Source organism: Planococcus citri, chromosome 2 (genome assembly GCF_950023065.1).
Source record: "Planococcus citri chromosome 2, ihPlaCitr1.1, whole genome shotgun sequence".
Classification (NCBI taxonomy): domain Eukaryota; kingdom Metazoa; phylum Arthropoda; class Insecta; order Hemiptera; family Pseudococcidae; genus Planococcus; species Planococcus citri.
This window is the reverse complement of record NC_088678.1, coordinates 5,726,554-5,754,399: the sequence shown is the minus strand read 5'-3', so window position 1 is coordinate 5,754,399 and position 27,846 is coordinate 5,726,554. Positions and strand designations below refer to the sequence as shown.

The window sequence follows — 27,846 nt, the reverse complement described above, 5'->3', positions numbered from 1 at the left end:
GAAATTTCAAGTTTAAAATAACATCAAACCGGTTCAATCGAACTGAGTGCGAAAGTTTTCAAAAATTCGTATTTTGATAGGTCAAAACATTCAAGTACATAATTAAAATATTTTTTATGTGAAGACTGAAGAGTTAATTTTTTGGTTTCAAAATTTTTGAATTTGAATGATGACTTTTTTCGAAAATAAGTCGATCTGGCCAGAAAAATTGTAGTTTTCTTGGGAAAAGGGGGAGTGGAGTGAAGTGGATAGGGAGGGGAGCTTCATATCTTGTTGATAAGATAAGAACTTCTGAGAATACTGGCTAGACAAAAGCAAAAATAATCATTAAAGAGAATGACACCTAAATTAATACAGCTTAAAACTGATGACTCATTTCCTGTTGATAAGATAAGAACTTCTTAGAATACTGGCTAGACAAAAGCAAAAATATTCATTAAAGAAAATGCCACTTAAATTAATAAGTATCTACAGCTTAAAACTGATGACTCATTTCCTGTTGATAAGATAAGAACTTCTGAGAATTCCAACCAGCCCAAACAAAAAAATAATCCATCAAAGAAAATGCCGCCTGAATAAACACCAGTTAAAAGTGATGACTCATTTCCTGTTGATAAGATAAGAATTTCTCAGATGCTGGCTACATTAATAGGTACAATTTGAAAGTGGTGACTCATTTCCTGTAGATGAAGATAAGATAAGAACTTCTGAGAATTATTGCACACACATTTGTCATCTGCCACCAATCAAAAATGTGTACACACACCTAAAAGTAGAAGTGGGGGAAGCGAATGTGGCGCGCTCTACTTCGGCAATGTTAGCCTAACCCTTTCAACATTCAACCTTGCAACCAGTTTTCGCGAGTGTTTCGCTCAGTGCAGACGTGTTCATGTTGCACCCTCCTCTCGCTTACTTTTGTTAACCTTTGTGTTCGTTTTTTTCACACCAGATTGAATTGGTAAGTTTAGTACTGGATTTAATTTTTTTTGCTTTACTTTTTTTGCATATTTTTTTGTACATCTGGGCTGCTTGATTTTTTTTGTTGAAAAACATTTTAATTTTAAAACCCAGGTTAAGAAATCAATCCCTCTGTGTAAACCTTGTTTCTTGAGGTTTCGAAGAGGGAGGGGAGGAGTGGTTTAGAACCCACAGTACCCACACACGTCTGCCACCAACCAGGTAGGTAACTCGCAACACTATGTCACTCTGCCCAGTCAAACTGGTTGACCTTGGCGTAGATGTCTACTTCCTGTCACCACCATTAGCGAGAGAAAAGGAAACGAGATCTTTTTGTTTGCATGTTTATTTACTGACTGACTTAACCTAACATCTTCAAATCTACACAAGGCAGCAGTTATTTGCGCGTTTCGCTAGGGAAAGAAGCTGCTGAAACCAGGGTACAATGCTGCACAGGAAAGAGAGAAGGCAGACGCGACAGATAGGTGAGTATGCAATGAAATTCGTGGAAAAAAGGCTATTGTTTAAGAAGAAGCGAGAACGAGACAAGACAAGACAGGATCGCGAGCTCCAGTACAAAAATAAACAAAATAAGTAGAATTATTACGAATTGAAATGTAGGCTATTTAATTTTGAAAAGTTGGACAATTTTTTGATGAAAAATCGAGACTTTTTGACAATTTTTTAGAAGCAAAGTAAGGATTTTGGCAACTTTTGACAAAAAGGCAATTTTTGGAAAAATAACACGAGACTGACAATTTTAACAAAAGAAACGATTTTCTGATAGTTTTTTGCAGAAAAGCGAGACATTTGGACAATTTTTTTTAAAAAAGAAAAAAATTCAAAATTTTCTGAAAAAGAGGATTTTGATAATTCTGCAAAAAAGAAGAACTTATTTATTCAGAATTTTTCGCAAAGAGAGATACTTTAGTAATTTCTGGCAAATACCTGTCCTATCAGCTGTGATTTTAGATGATTTTGAAGAAAAAAAGTTTTAAAGCAAAAATTAGATAATTCTAGTAAAAATTAGCAATTTTTCAGAATAAGAAATTAAGTAGGTACGGCGCGGCAAAGGTAGCATTTTCAGCAATAGGAAAGCCTCTTCAACAGTTAGAGAAAAAATAAACTTTTTAGAATTTTTTGCAAAAATGTTGACAATTTTAAGCAATAAGCAACATCGACTACTTTTTGGGAAAAAGCACGAATTCTTGGCAATTATCAGACAAAAAAAATAATACTTTTTCGCAATATTCGTTGAAAATAGTTGACATTTTTTTGGTCATTGATATTTTTTTAGGCAAAAAAGCGGGATTTTTAGATACTCTTAAGAGAGGGAATGTATAGGTACTTCTCGAATGTTTTTGCGATAAAGGGACCATTTGTTTAGCAAGAGAAACAAAGTCATTTGAAATTTTTTTATAAAAGGCACCGAAAAAGTTGAAAAATCATTCTGAAAATTATACAAATCTGATCAAAAATCGCAATTATTTTAGACATTTTTCGAAAGTAAAACGAAAAATTCGATTTGGCAACGCTTCCAACAGTTCCAAAGCAATAAAAACGTCTGCCTATAGGAATACGAGTGCAAAAATGAATGCAGAAATGCGCAAGTATAGGTGTATACAATGTTTTATAATTCATTCGAAATAAATTCTGTTCCGGTTTTCGTTCGCGAATAAATTAGTATGTATGATTCGATTAGGTAATAGGTAGAGGTACTGATAAAATTAAAAACCAGAATTTTATACTCCCGGCCACCGCGCCGCATGTATCACGTGAAATTCAACAATGTCGTTGTCGGTAGTTACTAAATTATCTACTGATAAAGCATATTCGCAGATTTGTGGTCAACATTTGAGATAAGTTTCATTTTTGCGAACGGCTGTGTTCCTATACGAGTGTTTCTGTGTGAATTTTTTTTTGTCCACTATGGAGTGTTTAAGTTTTTTAAAGTGCATAAATGTGAAGTGGAAACTGTCAAAACAAGATGGTGTGAGAGAGGGGGGAGGTATCTTACACTTTTTCCCTCAAAGGAGTCTTTTTGAAAGCATCTGGGTCAGCAGCAGAGTTTTTCGATGACAACATCGTAGGAAAACCTATAACGTCATCGTATCTAGGAAAATTGGGAACAGAACCATCAAAATTTGACTCAATTGTGAATTTCACTGGGTAATTTGACATTAACGTGAATATTGTTTGGTTCGGAGAATTATTTCGCGTAATATTGTTGCCTTTGTGTGTTCTCGTGCTTATGAGTATGTTTTGCTCGTTTCAAAAATTTCGAATTTTGCTATTGTCAAGTTGTGCTTCTATAGTTTGAAAGTTTTTTGTTTGTGTGACTCGTGAATTTGTCGTGCTGGTGAGTAATGTGTTACTGTGTTGTGCTTGTGCATTTTTTTCCTTTCAAATTTCGGATTTTCGGAAGCTATGTAAATTGTAAATAACATCCTTAAAGATTAGAGATTAAGAAGGTACAAAAATTTCAAATTTGGATTCCAGTTCCATTTTTTTTGATTTCAGTATAAAGTTATTAAATGAAATATTTTCTCTCAAAAATTTTCGGGTTGATTCCAGCTATACGGTTAAGGTTAAAGTTGGAAATCCGGTTCCCATTCTTGCCTGTAAAATTGAAAAAATTCCAAAGTCAATAACTAACAACTTTTCCATATCCTTTATGAAAATAATCGTTGTTTCAGCTTTAGAATAATCTCAGGACGTTTTTTTAAATTTCAGGAAATCCAAAACTTACATAGTTGTTATTAATTTCACAATCATCTTCTCAATATCTTACAATGGATTTGCCATTTCGTGCGGAATACGCCAAGAGTGGTCGTTCTTGTTGTAGAAGTTGCCAGACTCGTATAGCTAAAGATACATTGAGATTGGCTGTTATGAGTCAGGTAATACCTTCATTATTCACTCGCACATGTCATCTATCTATATACTACGTAAACGTAACTACAGTAATATGTACCTAGGTTGATAAGTTCATTTTTGACTACTGCAGAGTGATTTGATGTTTCTGGAGAAAATTGAAAAATCGCCGAAGGCACTACAATCTACAGAAATTAATGGTTGGTGATGTAAGGGAGTTGAAATTATTCACATTGAATTTGAGAAAATGCTCAAAATGGATATTTTTTATTCAGGTTTCCAAAAAAAAAAAAAAATTGGTGTTGGGATACGGAAATTTCGCGAAAAGTTTTTCTACATAATACAAACATGTGAATCAGAATATTTTGAATGATATGTTACGTTAAAAAATTTTTAAGCCAAAATCCAAAATTTTGTTTGAGAAATAATAAAAAATGATTTTCTGAACAAGTTGTGGCAATTACAAATGCAAGAGTGACATAATTTTCAAATCAAAAAAATTTTTGGTCAAAAAATGAAAGGAATATCAGGTCGTGATTTTTATTTGAAAAAAAAAAATATATTTTGGAAATCTGAGTTTCAAGATCGTTTGATGAAAAACCTCGAATTTTGAAAAATTTTCACAGAAAGCTATGTTCCTCTCTACTTAATTGTAATTGTCACAACTTGTGCAAAAAATCATGTATCTACATATTGTTTCTCAAAAATTTGAATTTTGGCTTCAAAAATTTACAGGCGAGAATTTTTGAAAATTTGATTACAAGAGGCCCAAAAACAATGTTTATTTAGCCGAATTTTTGTAAAAAATGGGCTATTTGCGGCGGGCCAGCAGTTTTTAATTTATAAGTTTCAGCACGATCGATAGTGATTTTTACATTTTGTGACCTGGAACCGGTGCTAATCGATCAAATAAAGTCAAACTTGGGGAATGGGGTTCTTTTGGGAGCTAGAATTGACCCCTGCAGTTTCGAGGGTCAAAGTTGAAAATTACAGAAAGGTCATTTTTTTGGAGAAGCATAATTCGGCCTCAAATTAATGAAAATGGTCCAAATTTATACCATTGGTGAGTAACTCCATTGTGAACAACATATCCAAATTTCATCTACCTGGGTCATTCCCACTCCATTTTTTAAGGGAGGAAAAAGCTGATTTTGGCCCTATTTTGACCCCAAACCACTATTAAAATTGACCTAGAGAGCCCCAATGTCCAGAATACAATGGAATGGTGCCACTAGAGTGCCTTTTGCAGGGGTCAACCTTCCAACCCCATTTGACCCCTCTCCAGAGTCAAAACAGTGGATTTTTGCGTGTTTTTTGACGTTTAGCCAAACCTACAGCCCCTCAAAATTGACCTAGAGGGTCTAAATTTTCACAGTACATTGGGTGGATGTACCACAAGTGCCTTTTGCAGGTTTCAGCCTCCCAAACCCATTTGACCCTTCTCCAGGGTAAAAAAGTGGATTTTCCAGCTACTTTCAAGTTTTTTTTTCAACTTTTAGAACACCCTGTAGCTCCTACAAATTTCCCTACAGGGTCCAAATTTTCTCAGTACATTGAGAGGATGTAACCTAAGTGCCTTTGCAGGTTTCAGCCTTCCAAATCCATTTTGAAAATTTGTATTTTGAGAGAACTATGCAAGAAATTCTTTTATTTTTTGATTTTTAAAATTTTAGAATTTGAGAAATTTTTTTTAGGATGTTAATTTTTTTTTTAAAAAAGAGGCAATTTCTTGAAACTGGTACGCTAATGAATTTCACCTATGGAATATGAACTCTGTTCACTTATTCAGTTCACCCTCTTATCCTATTTCATTACAGGCGGACACGTTTGACAGAAAAATCCCGGGTTGGTATCACGATTCATGTTTCTTCGAAACACAGCTTGTGAAAAGTGTTGGAGACATATCGAATTTCGAATCACTGAGATGGAAACACCAACAATTAATCAGAAATAAAGTGGCTGGAGGTATGTTGGCAATGAACTATCCGATTGGTGGAAGAGATTTTAATGAATTAAATTTCAGCACCTTCTGGATCAACTAGTGGAGTCAGTAATGGAATATCTGCTGGGGGAATTGAAGATACGATACTCGTAGAACAGAATGAAATGATGTTTCGCTACCGCGATCATTTGAAATCACTACAAAGGAAACATTTGACTGCTTTACTGGAGTATAACAATCAAGAACCTATTGCTCCGGTCACCGAAAGTGTAAGTAACTGAAGTTTTAAATGGGTGCTGTATAGTTTTCGATTCATTATAATATGATTGTTATTTCAGATTCATGATAGATTAGCTGATGCGATGACGTTCGGAGCATTATTTCCTTGCGAAGAATGCGGACACCGTCAAATAGTGTTTCGTTCACCAGTTGGATATTTCTGTACAGGTTTTAAGAACGAATGGGTCAAGTGTGAAGCAGTCACAGATGACCCCAAACGAAAGCCTTTTCTAGTGCCACATCACTTGAAAAAGACATATGAATTTTTGTGAGTCCTTCGCAGTTTTAATGTAGGTACTTGATTTTAAATCGTATTCGATCTTAATTAGCATTCTTCTTCAGAGCGTCGTACAAATATAAACCTCAGAAACGAATTCTTCAATATAATAAACCCACGGACTCGAATCCTCTCAGCTTTAGCGGTAAGATTACGCCTAGACATTTCATTATAATCATGATTCCTAACCATTAATAAGTAGATATACAGTGGTAATTATTACGTATTTATTCAAGGTGGCAAGTACGAGTCAAATCTTCCATCCAGAGTAAAGCTTAAAATTCAAAACGGTATGGCCGTTGATCCGATCACTGAACTGGAGGATGTTGCTCATGTGTACCGTTTCCACAAAGACATCTATGCCGCTGTACTTTCTCTAGTTGACCTACAGTCCGGACGTAACTCTTACTATAAACTTCAAGTATTGGAATCTAATGATAGAAAAATGTAACTTTTGATATCAATGAAATTATGAAACAATTGAGTACATATCGCTTTTCACGATTCATTCTAATAATTTAATTGTTGATTTTATTCGAAGGTATTATCTGTTTCGTGCTTGGGGACGTGTTGGTACTGATATCGGAGAACATTTACTCGAAATTAAGGCTGGTAGAGAAGACGCCATCGCCGATTTCGAGGCGTTATTCGAAGAGAAAACCGCCAACAAATGGAGAACCCGTGCTAATTTCAAAAAAGTTGCGGATAAGATGAACTGGGTGGACGTTTCATACGAATACGTAAGTATTTTCAATATAACATATACAGGTAATAATTGGTACTATAACCTGCTTTTAACCCTGAAAGATCCAGATGAATCCTGAAATGCGATGTAAAAATGCTTTCGATTTCCTGAATTAGAGCAACACAAGTTTCACTTTAACGGTTCGTCTGGAAAAATCACATATATTTTTTATTAATTTTGACCAAAAAAAAACACAAAACTTTCTGAAAATTATGGCCGCAATAACAGTTCTTTTTGCAATTTTTGCAGTTTTGTTTTTAAAAAAATTAAAAAAAAAAATTTTTGGCAAAATTTGGGTAAAAGATCTGTTTTGTGACTTTCAACAGTTTCAGTTCATACAAACAAAATTATTTTCGATTTTGGCCAAAAAAAGTAATATTTTTTGATACCTATCAAACTTTTATTGAAGCTTGATTACAATTCTTAAACAAAAGAGGCAGATATCTCCAGTTTTCACAAAAGAGTAGAGTTCTAGATTTTTTGCCATATCTTACTCTTGAGAAGAAAACCAAAAAGTGAAATTTTTCATAATTTTAGTAAGCAACTGATTACTTTTTGCAAAATTTGGAACAAAAAAGCAAAGCTTTCTGAAAATTTTAACCTTAGAAAACTGTTTTGTAAAACTGACATGATAATTACATTATTACAGCAGACTTCAAAATCAAAGTAAAATGTCAGATTTCTTCAGTTAGGACTGAGGAATTGCGCCAACTCTCGTCTCATCAATACCTATGTATGGAAGTAATGGAGTTATCAATTTTCCCTCCCTTTTCCTTCACAAGAACTATAAATTTGTACCTGTTTCTTTTACCCGATTGGCACATTTCTGGTGATATCTGACTACTCATTTCTGCAGTCAGAAATTGCCGTTTTGACAGTCAGATTTGCAGTCTGACTACAATCAACCAATCAGAAACAAGTATTTTTTTGATATTCCAAGATGGCGCTGACTCGTCAGAAGACTGAGTGGAGATCTGAGCGTGGATCTGACTAGTCAGATCCACACTCAGAACCACAGTCAGATATTGCTGTTTTGGCAGTCAGAAAATACATTCTGACTGATATGTGGTCATATCCCTATTCAGATGCACTGTCTAAAAAATGCTTTGCCAACCGGGTACATAGTCAAAAGCATGGACTTGATAGAGCTTCTAAATAGGCAGGATTTATCATCATCATAATCATCAAACTTTGACCCAGTGAGCTGTTTATGCCCCTCTGGGAAATTGTCAAAGAACTGCTCGCCAATGTGTCATCAAGTTTTTTTCTCAGTCTTCCTCTGCTCCTCCTACCAGTTGGAGTGTATTCTTTGACTTTTCGAGGGGACCGTTTGTCGGGCATTCTATCAACGTGTCTTTGCCATTTCTTTCTGTAATCTTTCACCCGTCTGATGATTGGCTCTGCTCCTAGCTCCTTCAGGATGTCTTCATTCCTTTTCCTATCATGTCTCATATATCCTGCCATTGCTGGTATGAATCTCATTTCCGCTGCGGTTACTCTGTTTTTTATATCCTTTCTCATTGTCCATGTTTCCCTTCCATACAGCAGCATTGGTCTTGCTAGCGTATTGTACATAGATTCTTATTCGTGTTTCAGCTCTGACTTTTCAGGATTTCTAATTATTGGAAATCATTCTTGTGCTTTCCCCTCACTTTTTACTAGCAATGCTCCTAACTGACCATTTTTGTAAGATATAAATATTAAATAGGTTCCAAATAATAGTCAGACGCTCCCTTCCTCAGATTAGCAAGCCATAGGGTGGTCGCAGGTTAATTGCTGGTGCGGGTTAGATGCCGGTGTCTTCACCTAGCCCTCCCAATCAACTCTTTCTCAAAACTGATTAGCTCAGATTATACTTAAAGGTCATCGACCATGATTGTATAATGGACAAATATTTCAAATCGGAGTATATGACAGCCACATTTTGGATGCAGAATCCAGGAAACGTTCTACACATGCGCCAGTTTACTAGTGTTGGTGAAGTAGTTGGTTGTGTTACGAGTAGTTACAAGTGACGTCGACTGTGTAGCAACTGCAACATTGAACCATCTCTCTCTCCACCAGAACCTGACCAACCAGGACACTATAAACTGTTGAGAGAATAGATAGCTGTCCCCTCAGCTTCTCTGGGAAGGTCCGGCTTTCTTCCCTCCAATCTCTCAAACAGGGTGTACGTCTCATTTAACTTTAACCTCATACCATAAATTAGAACAATCAATATTCTTTCAACCATTTATTGATATTCAATTAAACTAGACATACAAATGTAATCAGGTGATACCTGGTACTTTTATTACACATACAAGTATGCCGTTCTGCTCTGAATGGGTGTTCCCTATACCATCTCGTGAAAGGAGCGACTACTCTCAACGACTCTAGGAAACTGCAAAGCATACAGGGCAGCCAAATAAATCCGCTCGTGGCTCTGAGGAATTAATCCCCCAGATCGCGCTGAGCCGAAGCTCAGTGCAGCTACTTTGCTTGGGCATAAAGTTCCCTAGCTTCCTGAGCATTTCCAGTCCTCTGTTACCTTCTACAAAACATCATGTTTGGTGCATGAGCAGAAGGTTTCCTGGATTCTGCATCCAAAATCTAGCCGTCACATTTTGCCTCATTTTCAACATTGAAATATTCGTCCATTATATGTGAGGGGTGAGGGCGCATACGGAAAGGGACCTAACGACAAAAAGTAAAATTTCACAAGAGGAGGGTTTAAAGTTTTGCATTATTTCCCTTGTTTTAAGGTAGGATTACATATGGCTATTCCAACTTCGAAGGTCCTATACATTATCACACATTCACACACGCCCTCCAATGACCTGAACTGGCCAAATTAGGCACTACGAAGTTGATAAAGTGAGCAATTCTGTTTATATTACTTATCAAGAATTTTAGGGTATTAATTTTGATAAAAATCGTTTGCTGCTGATTGTGGCGGTGTTTTTCGGTTCAACTTGTGTTTTTCATATAGTTTCACATTAAAGTTAGTTATATATTGTTAAAAAATACATTTCGTAAATCGATACCTGTGGCTAGGTGTACCTATATACCTTGCCAAAAGTCTTTGATTCGAGTTCCGCTATCGGAACATTTTTTAAATGATTTTTTCAACTCATGTCTTATTAAAGTCACGAGTTTTTGTAAAATTTTCATTTTTTACGCGTTTTTACGTCGTTTTTTAAATTTTTTGTGTCATTTTTCAACTTTTATGAATGATAAATGTATGCATGCTTCGCTTAAAAGTAAAAAAAATTGATGAAATAATAAAAATTGGGGCCTATGGGGGGTTCTACTCGATTTTTAAAGAGTCCCTACAAAAATTTGGCAAAGAAATAAAAAATTGATTTTTTGGTGATAAGGTCCCTTTCCGTATGCACCCTCACATATATGGTCGGCGTTTAAGGTGAACATAAGGTACCAGTGAGTAAATACGCCGGCTGGGTAATTACGCCACAACACTGGTTCTCAAAAAGTACTGTATATTTCCGCAAGATCATTCTTCTGAAATATGTATATTTTTACATCACAGAACTTCGCTAATGTGGGTATTAGAGTGTGGGAGGCCTTTTTGGAAATTTTATTGGCAATTGAAATTTCACTCTCAAATTTTTTCCATTTTTCAAGAAATTTGTTTTGAAAAAAATCAATTTGAAAAGGATTGGAGAATGTAAATAAGTCATTCCGTAGGTAAAGGGCCCATTTGGTCGCTTCTATTTATTGAGATAATCGTGTTTTTAGTGAAAAAGTCAAGAGAATCGATAATCAAGGTTTTGATGGATTTTGATGTAGACCATATCCGACTATCACATGTTGAAGTATCAAGGCCGATGGTGCGCCCCAATCGGAGAAAAACAGAACTAAAGTTTTTCTAAGAAAAGCCCATTTGGTCGATTTTGCTTTTTTCGCGGTAAATTCGCTTCCAAAAAAATACCCTCCAAATTATACTGCAACTAGTCGCCAGTGGCAACATGTATACCACTCAAAAACTCAATTTTGCTAACTGCCATGGTAGCCGCATGGCATGTGTGATGGATTATGGAACCAGAGATGAGCAGTGTTGTCAGTTTAAAACGGGTCCGTGTGTTTAAAACGTTTAACGTTGAGAAAAAAACGGACCATGTTTAAGACAAAATTCTGTTTAAAATCGTTTTTTTTTGTTTTAAACAAGTTTTTTTTTCAACTACAATTTCCTTAAAAAAACACGTTTTTTTTTCAATTTCTCGTTGAAAAAGTAGTGAAATTGAAGGAATTGAATTTTTAGATTTTCATTCTTCTTCCTATACTTTTTTTTGAAGGCAAATTTTGTGTTTTGATTTCAATTTTTTAATATTTCTTGAGCCTAATGGCTACCTATTTTATGACGTCGCATCTTGAAAGTTGATGACTGGATGACGTATATTTGAAAAACTGAATCTAAAACAAATGAGTTTGTGTTAAAAACGTGTTTAAAACACATTTTAAACATGTTTAAAACACTTTTAAAACACATGAGAATCCGACAGTTTAAAACCCTGTTTTAAACAAAAAAACCCGTTTGTTTTGTCTTATTTAAAAAAAAACCGTTTTTTTTTTCAACACTGCAGATGAGGGTTCAAATCGCATCTCAGGAAGAAATTTTTTCAATTTTTTTTTCAATTTTTATTTTTACAAGTTGAATTTTGACAGAAAATGTAATTTAATCATTTTTTTCTGCTTTTGAACAGATTGATGAATTTTTATGCAAAATTTTGATTAATTAAATCATTGTTTTTCAGGCTTAAAATGTTCATAAACATGAAAAGATTGAGTAAAAAAAATCGCTATTGCAGGTGGGTAGTAATATTTGACATCAGAAACAATTATCTTCAATTTTAGGTATGAAGGTTTTGGAATTACACAAAATTTTCAGAAAAAAAACTTTGAAGGTGATTTTCTCAAAAGTTGAACTTTTCAAATTTTCAATTATGGATTTTTTTTCGAGGTTTTTTTTGCACTTTTTGGCCTTCTATCCAGCTCAAATGATTGCTCCGGAGGTCTACTTCACCCCCTCCCTCCCCACCCATAACTCAATATCAACCAAATGGGCCCTTTACCTGCGGAATGACACAAATACTGTTTTTGATACAACATCTGTTCAATATTTAATACCTACTGATTCCGAATATGTTGTTAAAATGAATTTCAATCAACATTATTCTGCTTGAATTTATTATCTAATTTTAACAAATCTATTGGAAGTGGTTTCCAGCCATTGCAAGCAGTTCTGAAGCCTACAGCAGAATTTTAAAAATAACAACAATGACCATACAAAATTACACCCCCATCTTTTTGGAAAGCTGAAAGGGTATTCCACAGTAAGATAGGCGAAATGGTCCTGATAAAATTTTCGAGCGGAATTTCCGTCCCCCCCAACCCACCCCCCCTTGGACTGAATAGCCAAAAAACGTGTTTTTTGGGAGGAAAATTCTGTATCCGTGAGTATAGTGAATAGAAAATTCTGGTACCACGCGGAATATGTAGGAGAAGCCTGGGCCTTTCAACATGATTTTTTTCAACATTTTTTATCATAGTGGTGGGGGTAAAATTGACAAAAGAAAACTTTGAACCACCACAGCTCTGGGCTATATGGTTCATCATAAAAACTGTTTTCGCCAAAATGTGTCTTTTTATAAGTACTTTCTTCCTACCAATGCATAAAATTATAATTTTGTCTGAAAAAGGCTCATATTTGCGAAAAACCCTGAAAAATACGCGTGTGGTATCACATGATTTCGCAAATATCGTCACGAAAATGTTGTTTGCAAGCCCACTTCTTTCTAGAGTTTATTTGGTGAAAGCTCAACAACTAATATTGTGTTCATACACCATCCATAAGTGGAGGATTGGTTTCGGTATTTTAGTCCAACTATTGTCAAAGTACATATGTTCCTCAAAAGGGATGATGTGTTCTTTCACTCATTCATTACTTCGAATGAAACTATATCACACAGTTCCAAAAGAAGCCCTATAGGACTTTTTGCCTTTTCAGATTTGGAGGATAGTCAAATAAATAAGCCCATTATTTCCGAAATGGTTTTAAGGGGCAAGTAAAACTTTTGTTGATCTAATTCAAGAAATCGAAACCATTTATTTTACATCGCATTTCAAGATTCGTCAGGTGGGCCTTTAAGGGTTATTAACTAAGTACCTAACTAATTTTGTTTTTATAAATTAGATTAGTGTTTCATATGAAGATTTAGGCGACGAACGTACTTATTTCCAACAGACCATACAACTTGTTTTAAATAAGTGACTTATTTTGGTTTTTATAGGAGTCCGCAGTACCTTCCACACTTCAGCAGCCAGTTCATAATCTAATCTCTCTCATATTCAACGAAGATACTATGAAACACATCATGTTAGAGTTTGAGGTACCTAATTTTTTCCTTTTACATCTAACATGTTCGTTTTAAAAAATATGCGTAGGTACTTGATTTTAAACTTGAAATTTTTATAGCTGGACACGGAGAAAATGCCGTTGGGTAAACTCAGTAAAGAACAGATAATGAAAGCTTTCAAAGTGCTCAATGAACTACAGAAATATATCTCAACATCTGGTGATCGTAAAACAATATTGGCTTTGACTAACCAATTTTATACTCTGATTCCGCACAGTTTCGGTGTTGATAATCCGCCGTTGCTCGATGACCCGGATACTTTAAAAGTGAGTCCCTGCAGTTCAATTTGTCGTTAATTTGTGAGAAATTTTGTCTTAAAAGTTTTTATCACTTTGCGCAGCAAAAAGATGAAATGTTGCGTGCGTTAATGGAAATGGAAATTGCGTACTCTATACTCAAAGATGTAGAATCTGAAAACAACGATGCTCACCCCATAGATACTTATTACTTAAAATTAAAAACAGATATCAGTCCTCTGAACAAAACCGATCCGGAATTTCAAACGATACAATTGTATGTTCAAAATTCTCACGCCAAAATGCATAGAAAGTATGTTCTCGAAATCGTAGAAATTTTTAAAGTCGAAAGAGAAGGAGAGCATAAGCGATACGAACCATTCAAAAAGGTTCATAATAGAAAGCTATTGTGGCACGGTTCCAGACTTCCCAACTTCGCCGGCATCCTATCTCAGGTAAAATAGATACCTACCTATTTCATGTTGAGATTTTTCTCCCATCTGCGAAATAAAAATCACCTCCCATAATGATTTCCATGCGTAGGGTCTTCGTGTAGCACCTCCGGACGCACCAATGAACGGTTACATGTTCGGTAAAGGTATCTACTTCGCTGATAGGGTGTCGAAATCGGCCAATTATTGTGATTCCAAGAATACAAACAATACTGGTCTGGTATTATTATGCCAGGTAGCACTCGGAAATATGTAAGTTGAGTCACGTTACGAAAAGTCATTACAGAAACTGAGACTCTTATAATTTATGCATCATTTTTGTTTTTAAAGGTACAAACTTCGAACCAGAAAATACTTATCGAAGCCACCCGCGGGTAAGCACAGTGTCATAGGATTGGGTAAAATAGAACCTGATCCCAGTCAATCCATTTTTCGAGAAGATGGCGTTGAAATACCATTGGGAAAAGGAATTCGGAGTCGGACCCACACACGGAGAGAGTTGCACCACAACGAGTATCCTTTTTCCATCGTGATAGTGACGATGATTGGTTAGGGGAAAGGGGGGAGCGTAATTTTCGTATATTCCTTAATTTTGTTGTCAGATATGTTGTTTATGATGTCGCTCAAGTCAAAGTGGAATATTTGGTACAGCTGAAGTTCATTTACAAGTGATTTTCTAAGGACTGAAGAAGTTATATGTAGTTATTTCGTTCTAATTCCATTCTCTATTGTTACTTAATTTGATCCTTCATTAATTACAATAGTATTATAAAAGACATTTACTTACCTACTTAAAATTTTTTGTAATTTAATTTCGAATTAAAGAGTTTTTTTGATGAATTGTTGTTGTCATTGCATGACCTTGGACTATACCTACCTAAATATGAAACTTAAGGAAGTGGAATAAAACGAGAAACAAATGAAAATATAATCGTGAAGTGTGTTAGGCATTTACATAAATAGGTACATTTCTGGATGAATAATAATTTTTTAGAAATTCCAAGTTTGAAAAAAAAACAAACAAGACCGAGCGAACTGAGGGCAAAAGCGTTTAAAAATTCGTATTTTGACAGGTTGAAACACATACCCAATGTTTTTTATAGGTAAATAGAGTTTGATTTTTTTGATTTTAAAATAAACGATGATTTTTTAGAAATTCCAAGTTAGAAAAAAAAGCAAACAAGGCCGAACGAACTGAGGGCAAAAGCTTTCAAAAATTTGTATTTTGATAGGTCAAAAAAAATCACGTTTTTTATGTGGAGAGTTTAATTTTCTTGGTTTCAAAATTTTAAAATTATGAACGACGATTTTCCGGAAATTCCAAATTCGAAAAAACAACAAACAGGTTCAAACGAACTGAGTGCAAAGGTTTTCAAAAATTCGTATTTTGATAGATCGAAACACATACCCAATGTTTTTTATACGAATAAACAACTTTTTGGTTTCAAAATTTTAAAATTTGAATGATGATTTTCTAGAAATTCGAAAATAAGTCGATCTGACGAGAAAAAAATTATAGTTTTCGTGAGAGTGGGAGTGAAATGAGAAAGGTGGGGGAGGCAATTCTTGGAAAAATAAAACTAGACTGACAATTTCAACAATGGAAATGATTTTTTGACAGTTTCTGAAAAAAAACGAGACATATGGGCAACTTTAAAAAAAAAATTCAAAATTTAATGAAAAAACGACCATTTTTAGAAATACCTAGGTATTGTTGAAAAACGAGGATTTTTTTACAATTTTTGGCAAACAGCAAAAAGAACTTTGTGAGAATTGTTGGCAAAAAGAGATACCTACTGTAGCATCGCAAGCCGGGCTTTTAGGCAATTTTGAAAAAAAAAATGCCAAGAAAAAATTTGATGAATTTAGTAAAACTTAGCAATTTTTGAAAATAGGTAAAAAATTAAGCAGATATTTTCGCAACGTCAGATTTTTCATTTTGCAACTTATGAAAATTTTACGTAAATAATCGACACTTTTCAACTGCTGAAAAGTTGAACTTTTCAGCAATAGGGAAGACTTTGGGGGAATTTAAAAAAAAAAATAAAACATACTTATTAGAATTTTTTGCACAAAACTGAGAATTTTGACAATTTTAAGCAAAAAGCTAGACTGCCTGTTTTTGGGAGGAGAACACGTATTTTTGGCAATTTATTGGTCAAAAAAATGATACTTTTTCGCAATCTTCGTTGAAAATAGGAGATACTCGTATTTTGGTCAATGAATTTTTTTTGGGCGAAAAGTGGAATTTTAAGATAATTTTCAGGAAGGGGAATGGATACTTCTTGAAATTTTTTCAAAATGTTTTTTTTTTATTTGTTGTTTTGATGTCACAAAATATAGGTACCTACCTAAATACATAAGTGAATTAATATCAGTGATAAAAGGGCACCGAAAAAGTTGAAAAATCATTCTGAAAATTGAACAAATCTGATCAAAAGTTGCAATTATTTTTTCGAAAGTAAAACGGAAAATTTGATTTGGCAACGCTTCAAACGTAATAAAAACGTGTATCTAGATGAATATTGAGAGCAACAATTGATGCAGAAATTCGCACGTACCATATACAATGTTTAATAATGCATTCGAAATAAATTCTGCTCCGGTTTTCGTTCACGAATAAATTAGAATAATTGGATTACTGATAAAATTAAACAGCAAAATTTTATACTCTCGACCACTGTGCATGTACCATGTGATTTTCAACAATGTCGTTGTCGGTAGTTACTTAATTATCTATACCGATAAAGCATATTTGTGCAGATTTGCTGGTTCATAATTAAGATAAGTTTTCTTTTTGGGAACGACTGTCTGTGTTCCTGTATTGTTTCTGTGTGAATATTTTTTTGTCTGCAATGGAGTGTTCAAGTTTTTTAAAGTGCATAAATGTGAAGTGGAAACCGTCAAAACAAAATATCTACTTTTTAGAATTTTTCGTAAAAAACCGTGAATTTTGACAATTTTAAGCAAGAAGCTAGGTTGATTATTTTTTATGGAAAAGCGCAAATTATTGGCAATTATTGGTCAAAAAAAATTATGCTTTTTTGTAATCTTTGTTGAAAATGGTATAGACATTTTTTTGGTCATTTAATATTTTTTATATAGGGAAAATAGCGGGATTTTCAGATAATTTTTAGAAAGGGGAATGAATACTTACTTCTCGAATGTTTTTGTGAAAAAGGAGACTATATTTTTGGCAAGAAACTAGCCTATTTGGAATTTTTGATAAAAGGGTACCGAAAAAAATGTAAAATAATTCTGAAAATTATACAAATCTGACCCGAAAAATTCGATTTGGCAACGCTTCCAACGCAATAAAAATGTGTACCTACGAATACGAATATTAATGCAGAAATGCGAAAGTATACAATGTTTGATAATTTATTCGAAATAAATTCGATTCCGGTTTGCGTTCGCGAATAAATTAGTATAATTTGATTATCTACTGATAAAATTGAACAGCAAAATTTTACACACTCGACCACTGCAATGTACCATGTGATTTTCAACAATTTCGTTGTCGGTAGTTACTTAATTATCTACTGATAAAGCATACTCGCAGATTTGCTGGTTCACATTCGAGACACGTTTTATTTTTGCGAACGGCTGCATTCCTCGTATACTGTTTCTGTGTGAATTTTTTTCGTCTGCTATGGAGTGTTCGAATTTTTTAAAGTGCATAAATGTGAAGTGGAAACCGTCAAAACAAAATTGTAAAGGGGGGGGTATCTTACACTTTTCCCTGAAAGGAGTCCCTTTTGAAAGCACGTAGGTCAGCAGAGTTTTCCGATGACAACATCGTGGGAAAAACTATGACGTCAACGCATCTAGGAAAATTGAGAACAGAATTACTTACCAATAAATAACCATGTAAGTACCATCAAAATTTCACTAATTTTGTGAATTTCACTGGGTAATATGTCGTTAGCGTGAATATTGTTTGGTTCGGAGAATTATTTCGCGAAATATTTTTGGCTTTTATAAGTTCTCATGCTTATGTGAATGTTTTGCTCGTTTCAAAAATTTTGAGTTTTGCTATTGTAAAGTTGTGGTTCTAGTTTGAAAGTTGTTCGTGTGACTTGTGAATTCGCAGAGTAAGTGACCTGCTACTATGTGTTTTGCTTGGGCATTTTTTTCCCTTTCAAATGTTTATTTATTGATTTGTCTCGGATTTTCGGAAGTTATGTAAATTACACCCTTAAAAAATTAGGAATTGAGTACAAAAATTTCAAATTTGGGTTCCAGTTCCGATTTTTTGATTTCAGTATACTTAATATTATAAATTGAAACATTTTTTCTCAAAATTTTTCGGGTTGATTGCAGTCACGGTTGGGGCTACAAACTCCGGTTCGCATTGTTGCCTGATTTTTTTCTTTTTTGTTTCACATCCCTGTTTCCCGCCAAAGAAATAAAATTGAGAAAATTCCAGAGTCAGTAACTGGCAACGTCGCTATATTGCACATCATTTTTTCAAGTCGTCCATATCCTGTATAGAAATAATCGATTTTTCTGTTCTAGAATAATCTTAGAAGGTTTGTTAAATTTCAGGAAAATCAAAACTCATAGTTGTTATTATTCTCGCAATCACATTTCCATAATCTTCTCAACATCTTACGATGGATTTGCCATTTCGTGCAGAATACGCCAAGAGTCGTAATTCTCGTTGTAAAGGGTGCAATACTCTCATAGCTAAAGACACATTGAGATTAGCTGTTATACGCCAGGTAAGTAATACATTATTCATTCCCACATGCAATTTATTCTCAAAATGGACATGTTTCCAAAAAAAATATGATGAAACGTTTTTCTAGATAATACGAGCATAAAAACCAGAATATTTTAAATAACCACTTACTACTTATGTTACGTTAAAAAATTTTGCAGCCAAAATCCAAAATTTCCTTTGGGAAACAATATAAAATGATTCTCTGCACAAGTTGTGACAATTACATATGCGGGAGGGACATAATTTTCAAATCAAAAAAATTTTTGGTCAAAAATAAAAGGAATATCAGGTGGGGATTTTCATTTGAAAAAAAAAATTATTTTGGAAATTGAGTTTCAAGATCGTTCTATGAAAAACGTTAAATTTTGAAAAAATTTTCACAGAAAGTTGTCACACTCATATTTGTAATTGTCACACAACTTGCGCAGAAAAACATGTAAGTACGTAATTTTTCTCAAAAAATTTGATTTTGGCTACAAAAATTTAAAAGGGGAAGTTTTTGAAAATTTGATTTTAAGAGGCCCAAAAACAATGTTTTTTTCAGAAAAGTGATCTTGAAAAAAAAGAGGACAGACCAGAGCGCGAAGCGAGGGCGAAAACTTTTGAAAATTTGTATTTTGAGAGAACTATAAAAATGCGATGTTTTTATATGCGAGAAATTCATTTTTCGACTTTTGAAATTTGAGATTTTGAGTACTTTAGGGGAGGCAAGGGATTGATATTTTACATAACCAAGGGGTATGTAAGGGTTTCAGATTTCTTTATTGAGTCGTTCTATTGAGGGTTGAAAAATTTTACATGACCCAGGGGGATGCAAGGGTTTGAGATTTCACATAACCACGGGGGTGGCAAGGTTTTGAGATTTTTTTGTTGAGTCGTTCTAATGTGATTCAAAAAATTTTACATACCCAAGGGGGAGGGAAGGGTTTTAGATTTCACATAACCAAGGGGGAAGATTGGGTTTGAGATTTTACCGAACTAAGAGGGAGTCAAGGGTTTGATATTCCACATAACCAAGGGGGATGCAAGGGTTTGAGATTCTACATAACCAAAGGGGAGGCAAGGGATTGATATTTTACATAACCAAGGGGTAGGCAAGGGTTTCAGATTTTTTTATTGAATCGTTCTATTGAGGGTTGAAAAATTTTACATGACCCAGGGGGAGGCGAGGGTTTGAGATTTATTTGTTGAGTTGTTCTATTGTGGGTTAAAACATTTTACATAAGCAAGTGGGAGGAGGGGGTTAGAGATTTCACATAACCGAGGGGGAGCCAAAGGTTTGAGATTATCTTGTTGGGTCGTTCTAATGAGGGTTGAAAAATTTTTCATGACCAAGGGGGATGCAAGGGTTTGAGATTTCACATAACCACGGGGGTGGCAAGGTTTTGAGATTTTTTTGTTGAGTCGTTCTAATGTGGTTCAAAAAATTTCACATACCCAAGGGGGAGGCAAGGGTTTGAGATTTCACATAACCAAAGGGGGAAGGTTGGGTTTGAGAATATTTTGTTGAGTCGTTATAATGTGGTTTGAATTTCAGATAACCAAGGGGGAGGGAAGGGTTTTAGATTTCACATAACCAAGGTGGAAGATTGGGTTTGAGATTTTACATAACCAAGGGGGAAGCGAAGCAAGGGTTTGAGATTCTACATGACCAAGGGGGAGGCAAGGGCTTGAGATTCCACATAACCAAGGGGGAGGCAAGGGTTTGAGATTTTACGTAACCAAGCGGGAAGATTGGGTTTGAGATTATTTTGTTGAGTCGTTCTAATGAGGTTTGAAAAATTTTACATAACCAAGGGGGAGGGAAGGGTTTCAGATTTCACATAACCAAGGGGGAAGATTGGGTTTGAGATTTTACTGAACGAAGGGGGAGGCAAGGGTTTGAGCTTTTACATAACCAAAGGGGAGGCAAGGGATTGATATTTTACATAACCAAGGGGGAGGCAAGGGTTTGGGATGTTAATTTTGAAAAAGAAAAGAGGCAACTTCTTGAAAATGATACGCCAGTGAATTTACCTAAGGAATATCGTCGATAAGGGGTACTAGAACTGTTTATTCACCCTCTCATCTTATTTCATTACAGGGGTTCACATTTGACAAAAGATTTGCGCGTTGGTATCACGTTCCTTGTTTCTTCGATACACAGCTTGTGAAAAGTGTTGGAGATATATCGAATTTCGAATCACTGAGAAGCGCCGACCAACAATTGATCTTGTCTAAAGTGGCTGGAGGTACGTTGGCAATGATCTATCCGGTTGATGGATAAGAGATTTTAATGAATTAAATTTCAGAACCTTCTGGATCAACTAGTGGACGAGTTAGTAATGGAGTATCTGCTGGAGGAATTGAAGATATTGAAGAACAGAATGAAATGATTTTTCGTTACCGCGATCATTTGAAATTACTACAGAGGAAACATTTGACTGATTTACTGGAACATAACAATCAAGAAACTATTGCTGCGCGTGAGGGTATCGAAACTGTAAGTAACGTTGAGATTTAAATGCACGCTGCATAGTTTTCAAAATTTCGATTCATTATAATATGATTGTTATTTCAGATTCATGATAGATTAGCTGATGCGATGACGTTCGGAGCATTACTTCCATGCGAAGAATGCGGACACAGTCAAATAGTGTTTCGTTCTGGTGTTGGATATTTATGTTTGGGCAACAAAGACGCATGGGTCAAGTGTGAAACAGTTACAGATGACCCCAAACGAAAACCTTTTCTAGTGCCAGATCATTTGAAAGACTCTCCATTTTTGTAAGCCCTTCGCGGTTTCTACTTGATTTTAAATCGCGTATTCGATCTTAATTAAATATTGATCTTTTTCAGAGCGTCGTACAAATATAAACCTCAGAAAAGAATTCTTCAATATAATAAACCCACGGACTCGAATCCTCTCACTTTTAGCGGTAAGATTACCCCTAATAAGTACATAAAAGACATTTCTTTATAATTATGATTCCCAACCATTAAGTAGGTACATATACAGTGGTAATTATTACTTATACTTATTTATTCAAGGTGGCAAGTACGAGTCAAATCTTCCATCCAAGGTAAAGCTCAAAGTTCAAAATGGTGTGGCCGTTGATCCAGCCTCTGGATTGGAGGATGTTGCTCATGTGTACCGTTTCCGCAAACACATCTATTCCGCTGTACTTTCTCGAGTTGACCTACAGTCCGGATGTAACTCTTACTATAAACTTCAAGTTTTGGAATCTAATGATAAAAAAATGTAACTTTTGATATACCTAGTTATCTATCGCTTTTCATGATGCATTTTAATAATTTAATTGTTGATTTTATTCGAAGGTATTGGTTGTTTCGGGCTTGGGGACGTGTTGGTACTCATATCGGAAAACCTTTACTCAAAATTAAGGCTAGTAAAGAAGACGCCATCGGCGATTTCGAGAAGATATTCGAAAAAAAAACCGCCAACAAGTGGAGAAATCGCGCTAATTTCGTTAAAGTTGCTGATAAAAAAAATTGGGTTGATGTTTCATACGAATATGTAGTACGTATTTTCAATGTAACATAGGTATATCTAAACCTGCTTTTAACTCTGAAAGATGCAGGCGAATCATGTAAAAATGCTTTCGATTTCTTGAATTAGAGCAACACAAGTTTCACTTTAACTCATGGTTCGGTTCGTCTGGAAAAATCGTATATATTTTTTATAATTTTGACAAAAAAAATAATTTTTGAGACAAACAAGCAAAACTTTCTGAAAATTTTGGCCGCAACAAGGATTTTTTTTTGAATTTTTTGCAGTTTTGATTTTTAAAAAAATGTTAAAAAAGCTTTTTTGGCGAAATTTTGGTTAAAACTTTCAACAGTTTCAATTTATACAAACAAGTAAAATTATTTTCGATTATGGCAAGAAAAAGTCAGTCGAGTTTTTGATATCAAACTTTAATAGAAGTTTGATTAAAATACGTACAAAAAAGGCAGATAGGTATCTATTAGTTTTTACAAAAAATTAGAGTTCTAGATTTTGCGCCATACTTTATAGTCCGGCATATGAATATAGGAGTAATTGCACCCCGCCCCCCCCCCCCACCGATCCAGCGGGACAACTTTTTTCTAAAGGGGACCTCCTAAGGGACATTTTAAAGCAAACTTGCCCCAAAAAAAGTTGGCACTACATACAAAATGGCGGCCATTTTGATTGACAGGTCAGCCGAAATCGCAGCTTTTGCGTTTCAACATAGGACTTGCACAAACTTTTTCAAACTTTACAAAGGTAGATCGAAACATCATGCAAAAATGTATCACCTGTCAAAATTTCAAGTGCTAAAGTGCGTTTTTCGATTTTTGGTGAATTTTTGAAAATCAAATTTGGGCCAAAAATGAGGGGAAAAATCAAAATTTTACCAAATTGACCAAGAAAGCTGAAATTTGGGATATACCCTATTTTTGACATGCCAAATCGATCGGAAACGGTTTCAACCAGTTTTGAGCAGTTCTGGAGCCTCCAGCAGATTTTTGAAACTCGAAATTCCCACGAAATTCCATCAAATTGGAGTTGTAAAGCTAAAGTTTATTCTAAAAACTAATTTCAATGCGCTACGAAGTACTGCAGGTGAATTTCAAGTCGTTTTGGAGCCTCCAGCGACTTTTTGAAAATTCCTAAAGCCTCCAGCAGATTTTTGAAATTTTAAATTTTCACAAAATTTCATCAAGGATCAGATGGAAAGCTGAAATTTACTCTACATTCCAATTTTAACACCCTCTGAAGACGAATTCAGGTGGGTTCAAGTCATTTTAGAGCCTCCAGTGACTTTTTTGAAAATTACTGGAGCCTCCAGTAGATTTTTGAAACTTGAAATTTCCGCAAAATTCCATCAAACTAAGTTGGAGAGTCGAAATTCATTCTGCAAACTAATTTCAATACCCTACGAAGTTGACTTCTGGTGAATTTCAAGTCGTTTTGGCGCCCCCAGCAACTTTTTGAAAGGTTGTATGACGTTTTTTTGGAAATTGAAATTTCCTAAAAGTAGCTGGAAGCTTCAAAACCATTTGAAACCACCATGTAGTCTGCGAAGTAAATTTCAGCTCGCCAACTCCATTTGATAAATTAATGTTGGGGAAATTTCAAGTTTCAAGAATCTACTGGAGGCTCCAGTAATTTTCAAAAAAGTCGCTGGAGACCCTAAAATGACTTGAACCCACCTGAAGTCGTCTTCAGAGGGTGTTAAAATTGGAGTGCAGAGTAAATTTCAGCTTTCCATCTCCATTTGATGAAATTTTGTGAGCATTTAAATTTTCAAAAATCTGCTGGAGGCTCCAGAAATTTTCAAAAATCTGCTGGAGGCTCCAGAAATTTTCAAAAAAAATCGGTGGAGGCCCTAAAATTACTTGAACCCACCTGAAGTCGTCTTCAGAGGGTGTTAAAATTGGAGTGTAGAGTAAATTTCAGCTTTCCATCTCCATTTGATGAAATTTTGTGAAAATTTAAATTTTCAAAAATCTGCTGGAGGCTCCAGAAATTTTCAAAAAAAAAAATCGGTGGAGGCCCTAAAATTACTTGAACCTACCTGAAGTCGTCTTCAGAGGGTGTTAAAATTGGGGTGTAGAGTAAATTTCAGCTTTCCATCTCCATTTGATGAAATTTTGTGAAAATTTAAAGTTTCAAAAATCTGCTGGAGGCTTTAGGAATTTTCAAAAAGTCGCTGGAGGATCCAAAACGACTTGAAATCCACCTGCAGTACTTCGTTGCGTATTGAAATTAGTTTTTAGAATAAATTTTAGCTTTATAACTCCAATTTGATGGAATTTTGTGGACATTTCGAGTTTCAAAAATCTGCTGGAGGCTCCAGAACTGCTCAAAACGGGTTGAAACTGTTTCTAATCGATTTTGCATGTCGAAAATAGGGTATATCCCAAATTTCAGCTTTCTTGGTCAATTTGGTAAAATTTTGATTTTTTCCCTCATTTTTGGCCTAAATTGGATTTTTAAAAATTCACCAAAAATCGAAAAACGCCCTTTGCACTTGAAATTTTGACAAGTGATAAATGTTTACATGATCTTTCGATCTACCTTTGTAAAGTTTGAAAAAGTCCCTCGACCGATAGCCTATTTTTGAGGAGTTCATGAAAATTTCAATCTCTGACGTATGCTAGAGTTGAAAGTAGTGATTTCATAATAATTTTCAACGAGGAATTTGAATCCGATGTCCTTTTTTTGTCCCGACCCCTTGGGGGGAGTGGGGTGTGACGGAAATCAAAGTTTGAAAAAATGAAAAAAATGTGATATGTCAAAATATTGGTTTTTCGAGTCGAGAAATACGAATCTGAGGTCCTTTTTTCCCACAGACCCCTTGGAAGCCCTTGGGGAGGTGCTACCAAAACGAAATTTTGTCAAATTTAAAAAAATTGAGTGATATGTCAAAATAAGTACCTATAGAGTTTTTGGGTCGAGAAATACGAATCCAAAGTCATTTTTTCACTCAGCCCCTAAGGTAGATGCTACTGAAATCAAATTTCGAAAATGTCACAAAAATTCGAGTAGTGTATCAAAATCCAGGTTTTTTGGTTGGGGGGTTTTATTTGTCAATTTTTCAATCATTCGACCCTTCTGAATTTAATTTTTTCTTCAAGAGTTGGTGTTTTAAACTTGTAGGTAAGTTATAAATTACGTACTTAATAAGTTGTCTGCACTAATTTATGTTTTTAGTGGGCTTGAGAAGGAATGAAATTAATTTTTAGGTAAAATAACCGCAAGAAGGTCCTATCAAGGCCTTTTTTGTAAAGCGCTCCTACGCAAATGTAGGTGGTGAAAAAAAAATGACTGCGCGAGAAATAAATAGTGGAAATATGCTTCTGTTCAACAAAACAAACCGGAGCTCGCGATATCACTGTAAACCAAAGTAGTGCAACACTGAAATATAAAAATGTGTTTTTCTCAAAACCGGTTCTTTGGCGATGGGTCCTTCTTGAATATCACCATTCATTTGGAGGATGGTTTAATGGGCCTGGAAGGTGGAGGGGTTTGAACTGCAAGTCAAAATGAAACTTGTATTGATCTAATTCAAGAAATCGAAACCATTTTTACATCGCATTTCAAGTTCAAGATACAGCTGAGACTTGAAAGGTTATTGAGTAACTAATTTTGTATTTTATAGATTGGATTAATGTTTCATACGAAGACGTACGTGACGTACGTATTTTCAACAGAGAACGTATAAATTGTTTATTATGAGTGAATAATTTTGTTTTTTATAGAAGTCCGCAGTGCCTTCCAAACTTCAGCAGCCTGTTCATAATCTAATCGCTCTCATATTCAACGAAGATACTATGAAAAACATCATGTTAGAGTTTGAGGTACTTACCTACTTATTTTTTTTCCTTTTCAATCTAATATGTATACCTAGACCTACGAGTATGGCAGCAATTCATCGTTTTAAAAAATATGCATACTTAATTTTAATCTTGAAATTTTTATAGCTGGATACGGAGACAATGCCGTTGGGTAAACTGAGTAAAGAACAGATAAGGAAAGCTTTCAATGTACTCAATGAACTGCAGAAATATATCTCAACATCTGGTGATCGTAAAACAACCAACTGGAAGATATTGGCTTTGACTAACCAGTTTTATACTTTGATTCCGCATAGTGTCGGTGTTGATAATCCGCCGTTGCTCGATCATCTGGATACTATAAAAGTGAGTCCCTGCGGTTCAATTTGTCGTTGATTTGTGAGAAATCCTTGTCTTAAAAGTTTTTATATTTATTACTTTGTGCAGCAAAAATATGAAATGTTGCGCGCGTTAATGGGAATGGAAATTGCGTACTCTATACGCAAAGATGTAAAATCTGAAAAGAACGATGTTGACCCAATCGATTCGTATTATTTAAAATTGAAAACCTGTATCAGTCCTTTGAACAGAACTGATCGGGAATTTCAAAGGATACAATTGTATGTTGAAAACAGTCATGCCGAAACCCAAAGCGATTACAATCTAGAAATCGTAGAAATTTATACAGTCGAAAGACGAGGAGAGCGTAAGCGATACGAACCATTCAAAAAGTTACACAACAGGAAGTTATTGTGGCACGGTTCCAGACTTCCCAACTTCGCCGGCATCCTATCTCAGGTAAAATATAGATACCTACCTATTTCATGATGAGATTTTTTCCCATTTGCGGAATAAAAATCACCTCCCATAATAATTTCTATGCGTAGGGTCTTCGTATTGCTCCTCCGAAAGCTTTAAAAACCGGTTATCGGAATTGGTTCGGTAATGGTATCTACTTCGCTGACAGGGTGTCGAAATCGGCGAATTTTTGCTATTCCAAGAATACGAACAATACTGGTCTGGTATTATTATGCCAAGTAGCACTTGGAGATATGTAAGTTGGTTCACGTTACGAAAAGTCTTTACAGAAACTGAGACATTTATAATTAACACATCATTTGTGTTTTTAAAGGCACGAACTTGAACGCAAAAAAAAATTATCGAAGCCACCCGCAGGTAAGCACAGCGTCCTAGGATTGGGTCTAAGAGAACCTGATCCTAGTCAATCCTTTGTTCGAAAAGATGGCGTTGAAATACCATTGGGAAAAGAAATTCTGATCAACGACCCAGGGAGATGGTTGGATTACAACGAGTATCCTTTTTCCATCGTGATAGTGACGATGATTGGTTGGGGGAAAGTGGGGAGCGTAATTTTTGTATATTCCTTAATTTTGTTGTCAGATATGTTGTTTATGATGCCGCTCAAGTCAAAGTGGAATATTTGGTACAGCTGAAGTTCAATTACAAGTGATTTTCAAAGGACAGAAGAAGTTATATGTAGTTATTTCGTTCTAATTCCATTCTTTATTGTTACTTAATTTGATCCTTCATTAATTACTAGTATTATAAAAGACATTTACTTACTTAATTTTTTATTTTTGTAATTTAATTTCGAATTAAAGAGTTTTTTTGATGAA

At 34.9% G+C, this 27,846-nt stretch overlaps 2 protein-coding genes across 4 annotated transcripts; both read left to right on the top strand.

Annotated features, from left to right (window-relative positions):
- Nucleotides 1-875: 875 nt before the first annotated feature.
- LOC135837513 (poly [ADP-ribose] polymerase-like) lies at nucleotides 876-27,846 on the top strand. 3 transcript variants are annotated; one of them, XM_065352821.1, is made up of 14 exons: nucleotides 876-958; nucleotides 18,727-18,902; nucleotides 20,988-21,135; nucleotides 21,196-21,386; nucleotides 21,465-21,670; nucleotides 21,743-21,822; nucleotides 21,935-22,145; nucleotides 22,223-22,424; nucleotides 26,135-26,233; nucleotides 26,357-26,575; nucleotides 26,657-27,007; nucleotides 27,097-27,263; nucleotides 27,342-27,521; nucleotides 27,611-27,846. In XM_065352821.1, exons 2-14 carry the CDS (start codon nucleotides 18,795-18,797, stop codon nucleotides 27,678-27,680), a joined length of 2,232 nt encoding a protein of 743 aa, XP_065208893.1. In that variant the 5' UTR covers nucleotides 876-958; nucleotides 18,727-18,794; the 3' UTR covers nucleotides 27,681-27,846. The 3 variants fall into 3 exon arrangements, with proteins under 3 accessions (XP_065208893.1, XP_065208891.1, XP_065208892.1); XM_065352819.1 differs by lacking the exon at nucleotides 876-958 and adding an exon at nucleotides 16,972-18,048; XM_065352820.1 differs by lacking the exon at nucleotides 876-958 and adding an exon at nucleotides 18,080-18,272.
- Nucleotides 2,690-14,962, top strand: LOC135837517 (poly [ADP-ribose] polymerase-like). The gene is made up of 14 exons (XM_065352825.1): nucleotides 2,690-3,316; nucleotides 3,691-3,857; nucleotides 5,649-5,796; nucleotides 5,855-6,042; nucleotides 6,112-6,320; nucleotides 6,395-6,474; nucleotides 6,566-6,776; nucleotides 6,871-7,069; nucleotides 13,365-13,463; nucleotides 13,550-13,756; nucleotides 13,831-14,181; nucleotides 14,270-14,430; nucleotides 14,509-14,691; nucleotides 14,781-14,962. The coding sequence occupies exons 2-14, from the start codon at nucleotides 3,750-3,752 to the stop codon at nucleotides 14,848-14,850; spliced, it is 2,214 nt and encodes a 737-aa protein (XP_065208897.1). The 5' UTR covers nucleotides 2,690-3,316; nucleotides 3,691-3,749; the 3' UTR covers nucleotides 14,851-14,962.

Coding starts and splice junctions, on each gene's coding strand:
- LOC135837517 (XM_065352825.1), top strand. CDS start 3,750: ATGGATTTGCCATTTCGTGCGGAATACGCCAAGAGTGGTCGTTCTTGT. Junction 6,777..6,870: donor GAATCTAATGATAGAAAAAT/GTAACTTTTGAT, acceptor TTTTATTCGAAG/GTATTATCTGTTTCGTGCTT. Junction 14,182..14,269: donor TCGCCGGCATCCTATCTCAG/GTAAAATAGATA, acceptor TTCCATGCGTAG/GGTCTTCGTGTAGCACCTCC.
- LOC135837513 (XM_065352821.1), top strand. CDS start 18,795: ATGGATTTGCCATTTCGTGCAGAATACGCCAAGAGTCGTAATTCTCGT. Junction 18,903..20,987: donor GATTAGCTGTTATACGCCAG/GTAAGTAATACA, acceptor ATTTCATTACAG/GGGTTCACATTTGACAAAAG. Junction 27,008..27,096: donor TCGCCGGCATCCTATCTCAG/GTAAAATATAGA, acceptor TTCTATGCGTAG/GGTCTTCGTATTGCTCCTCC.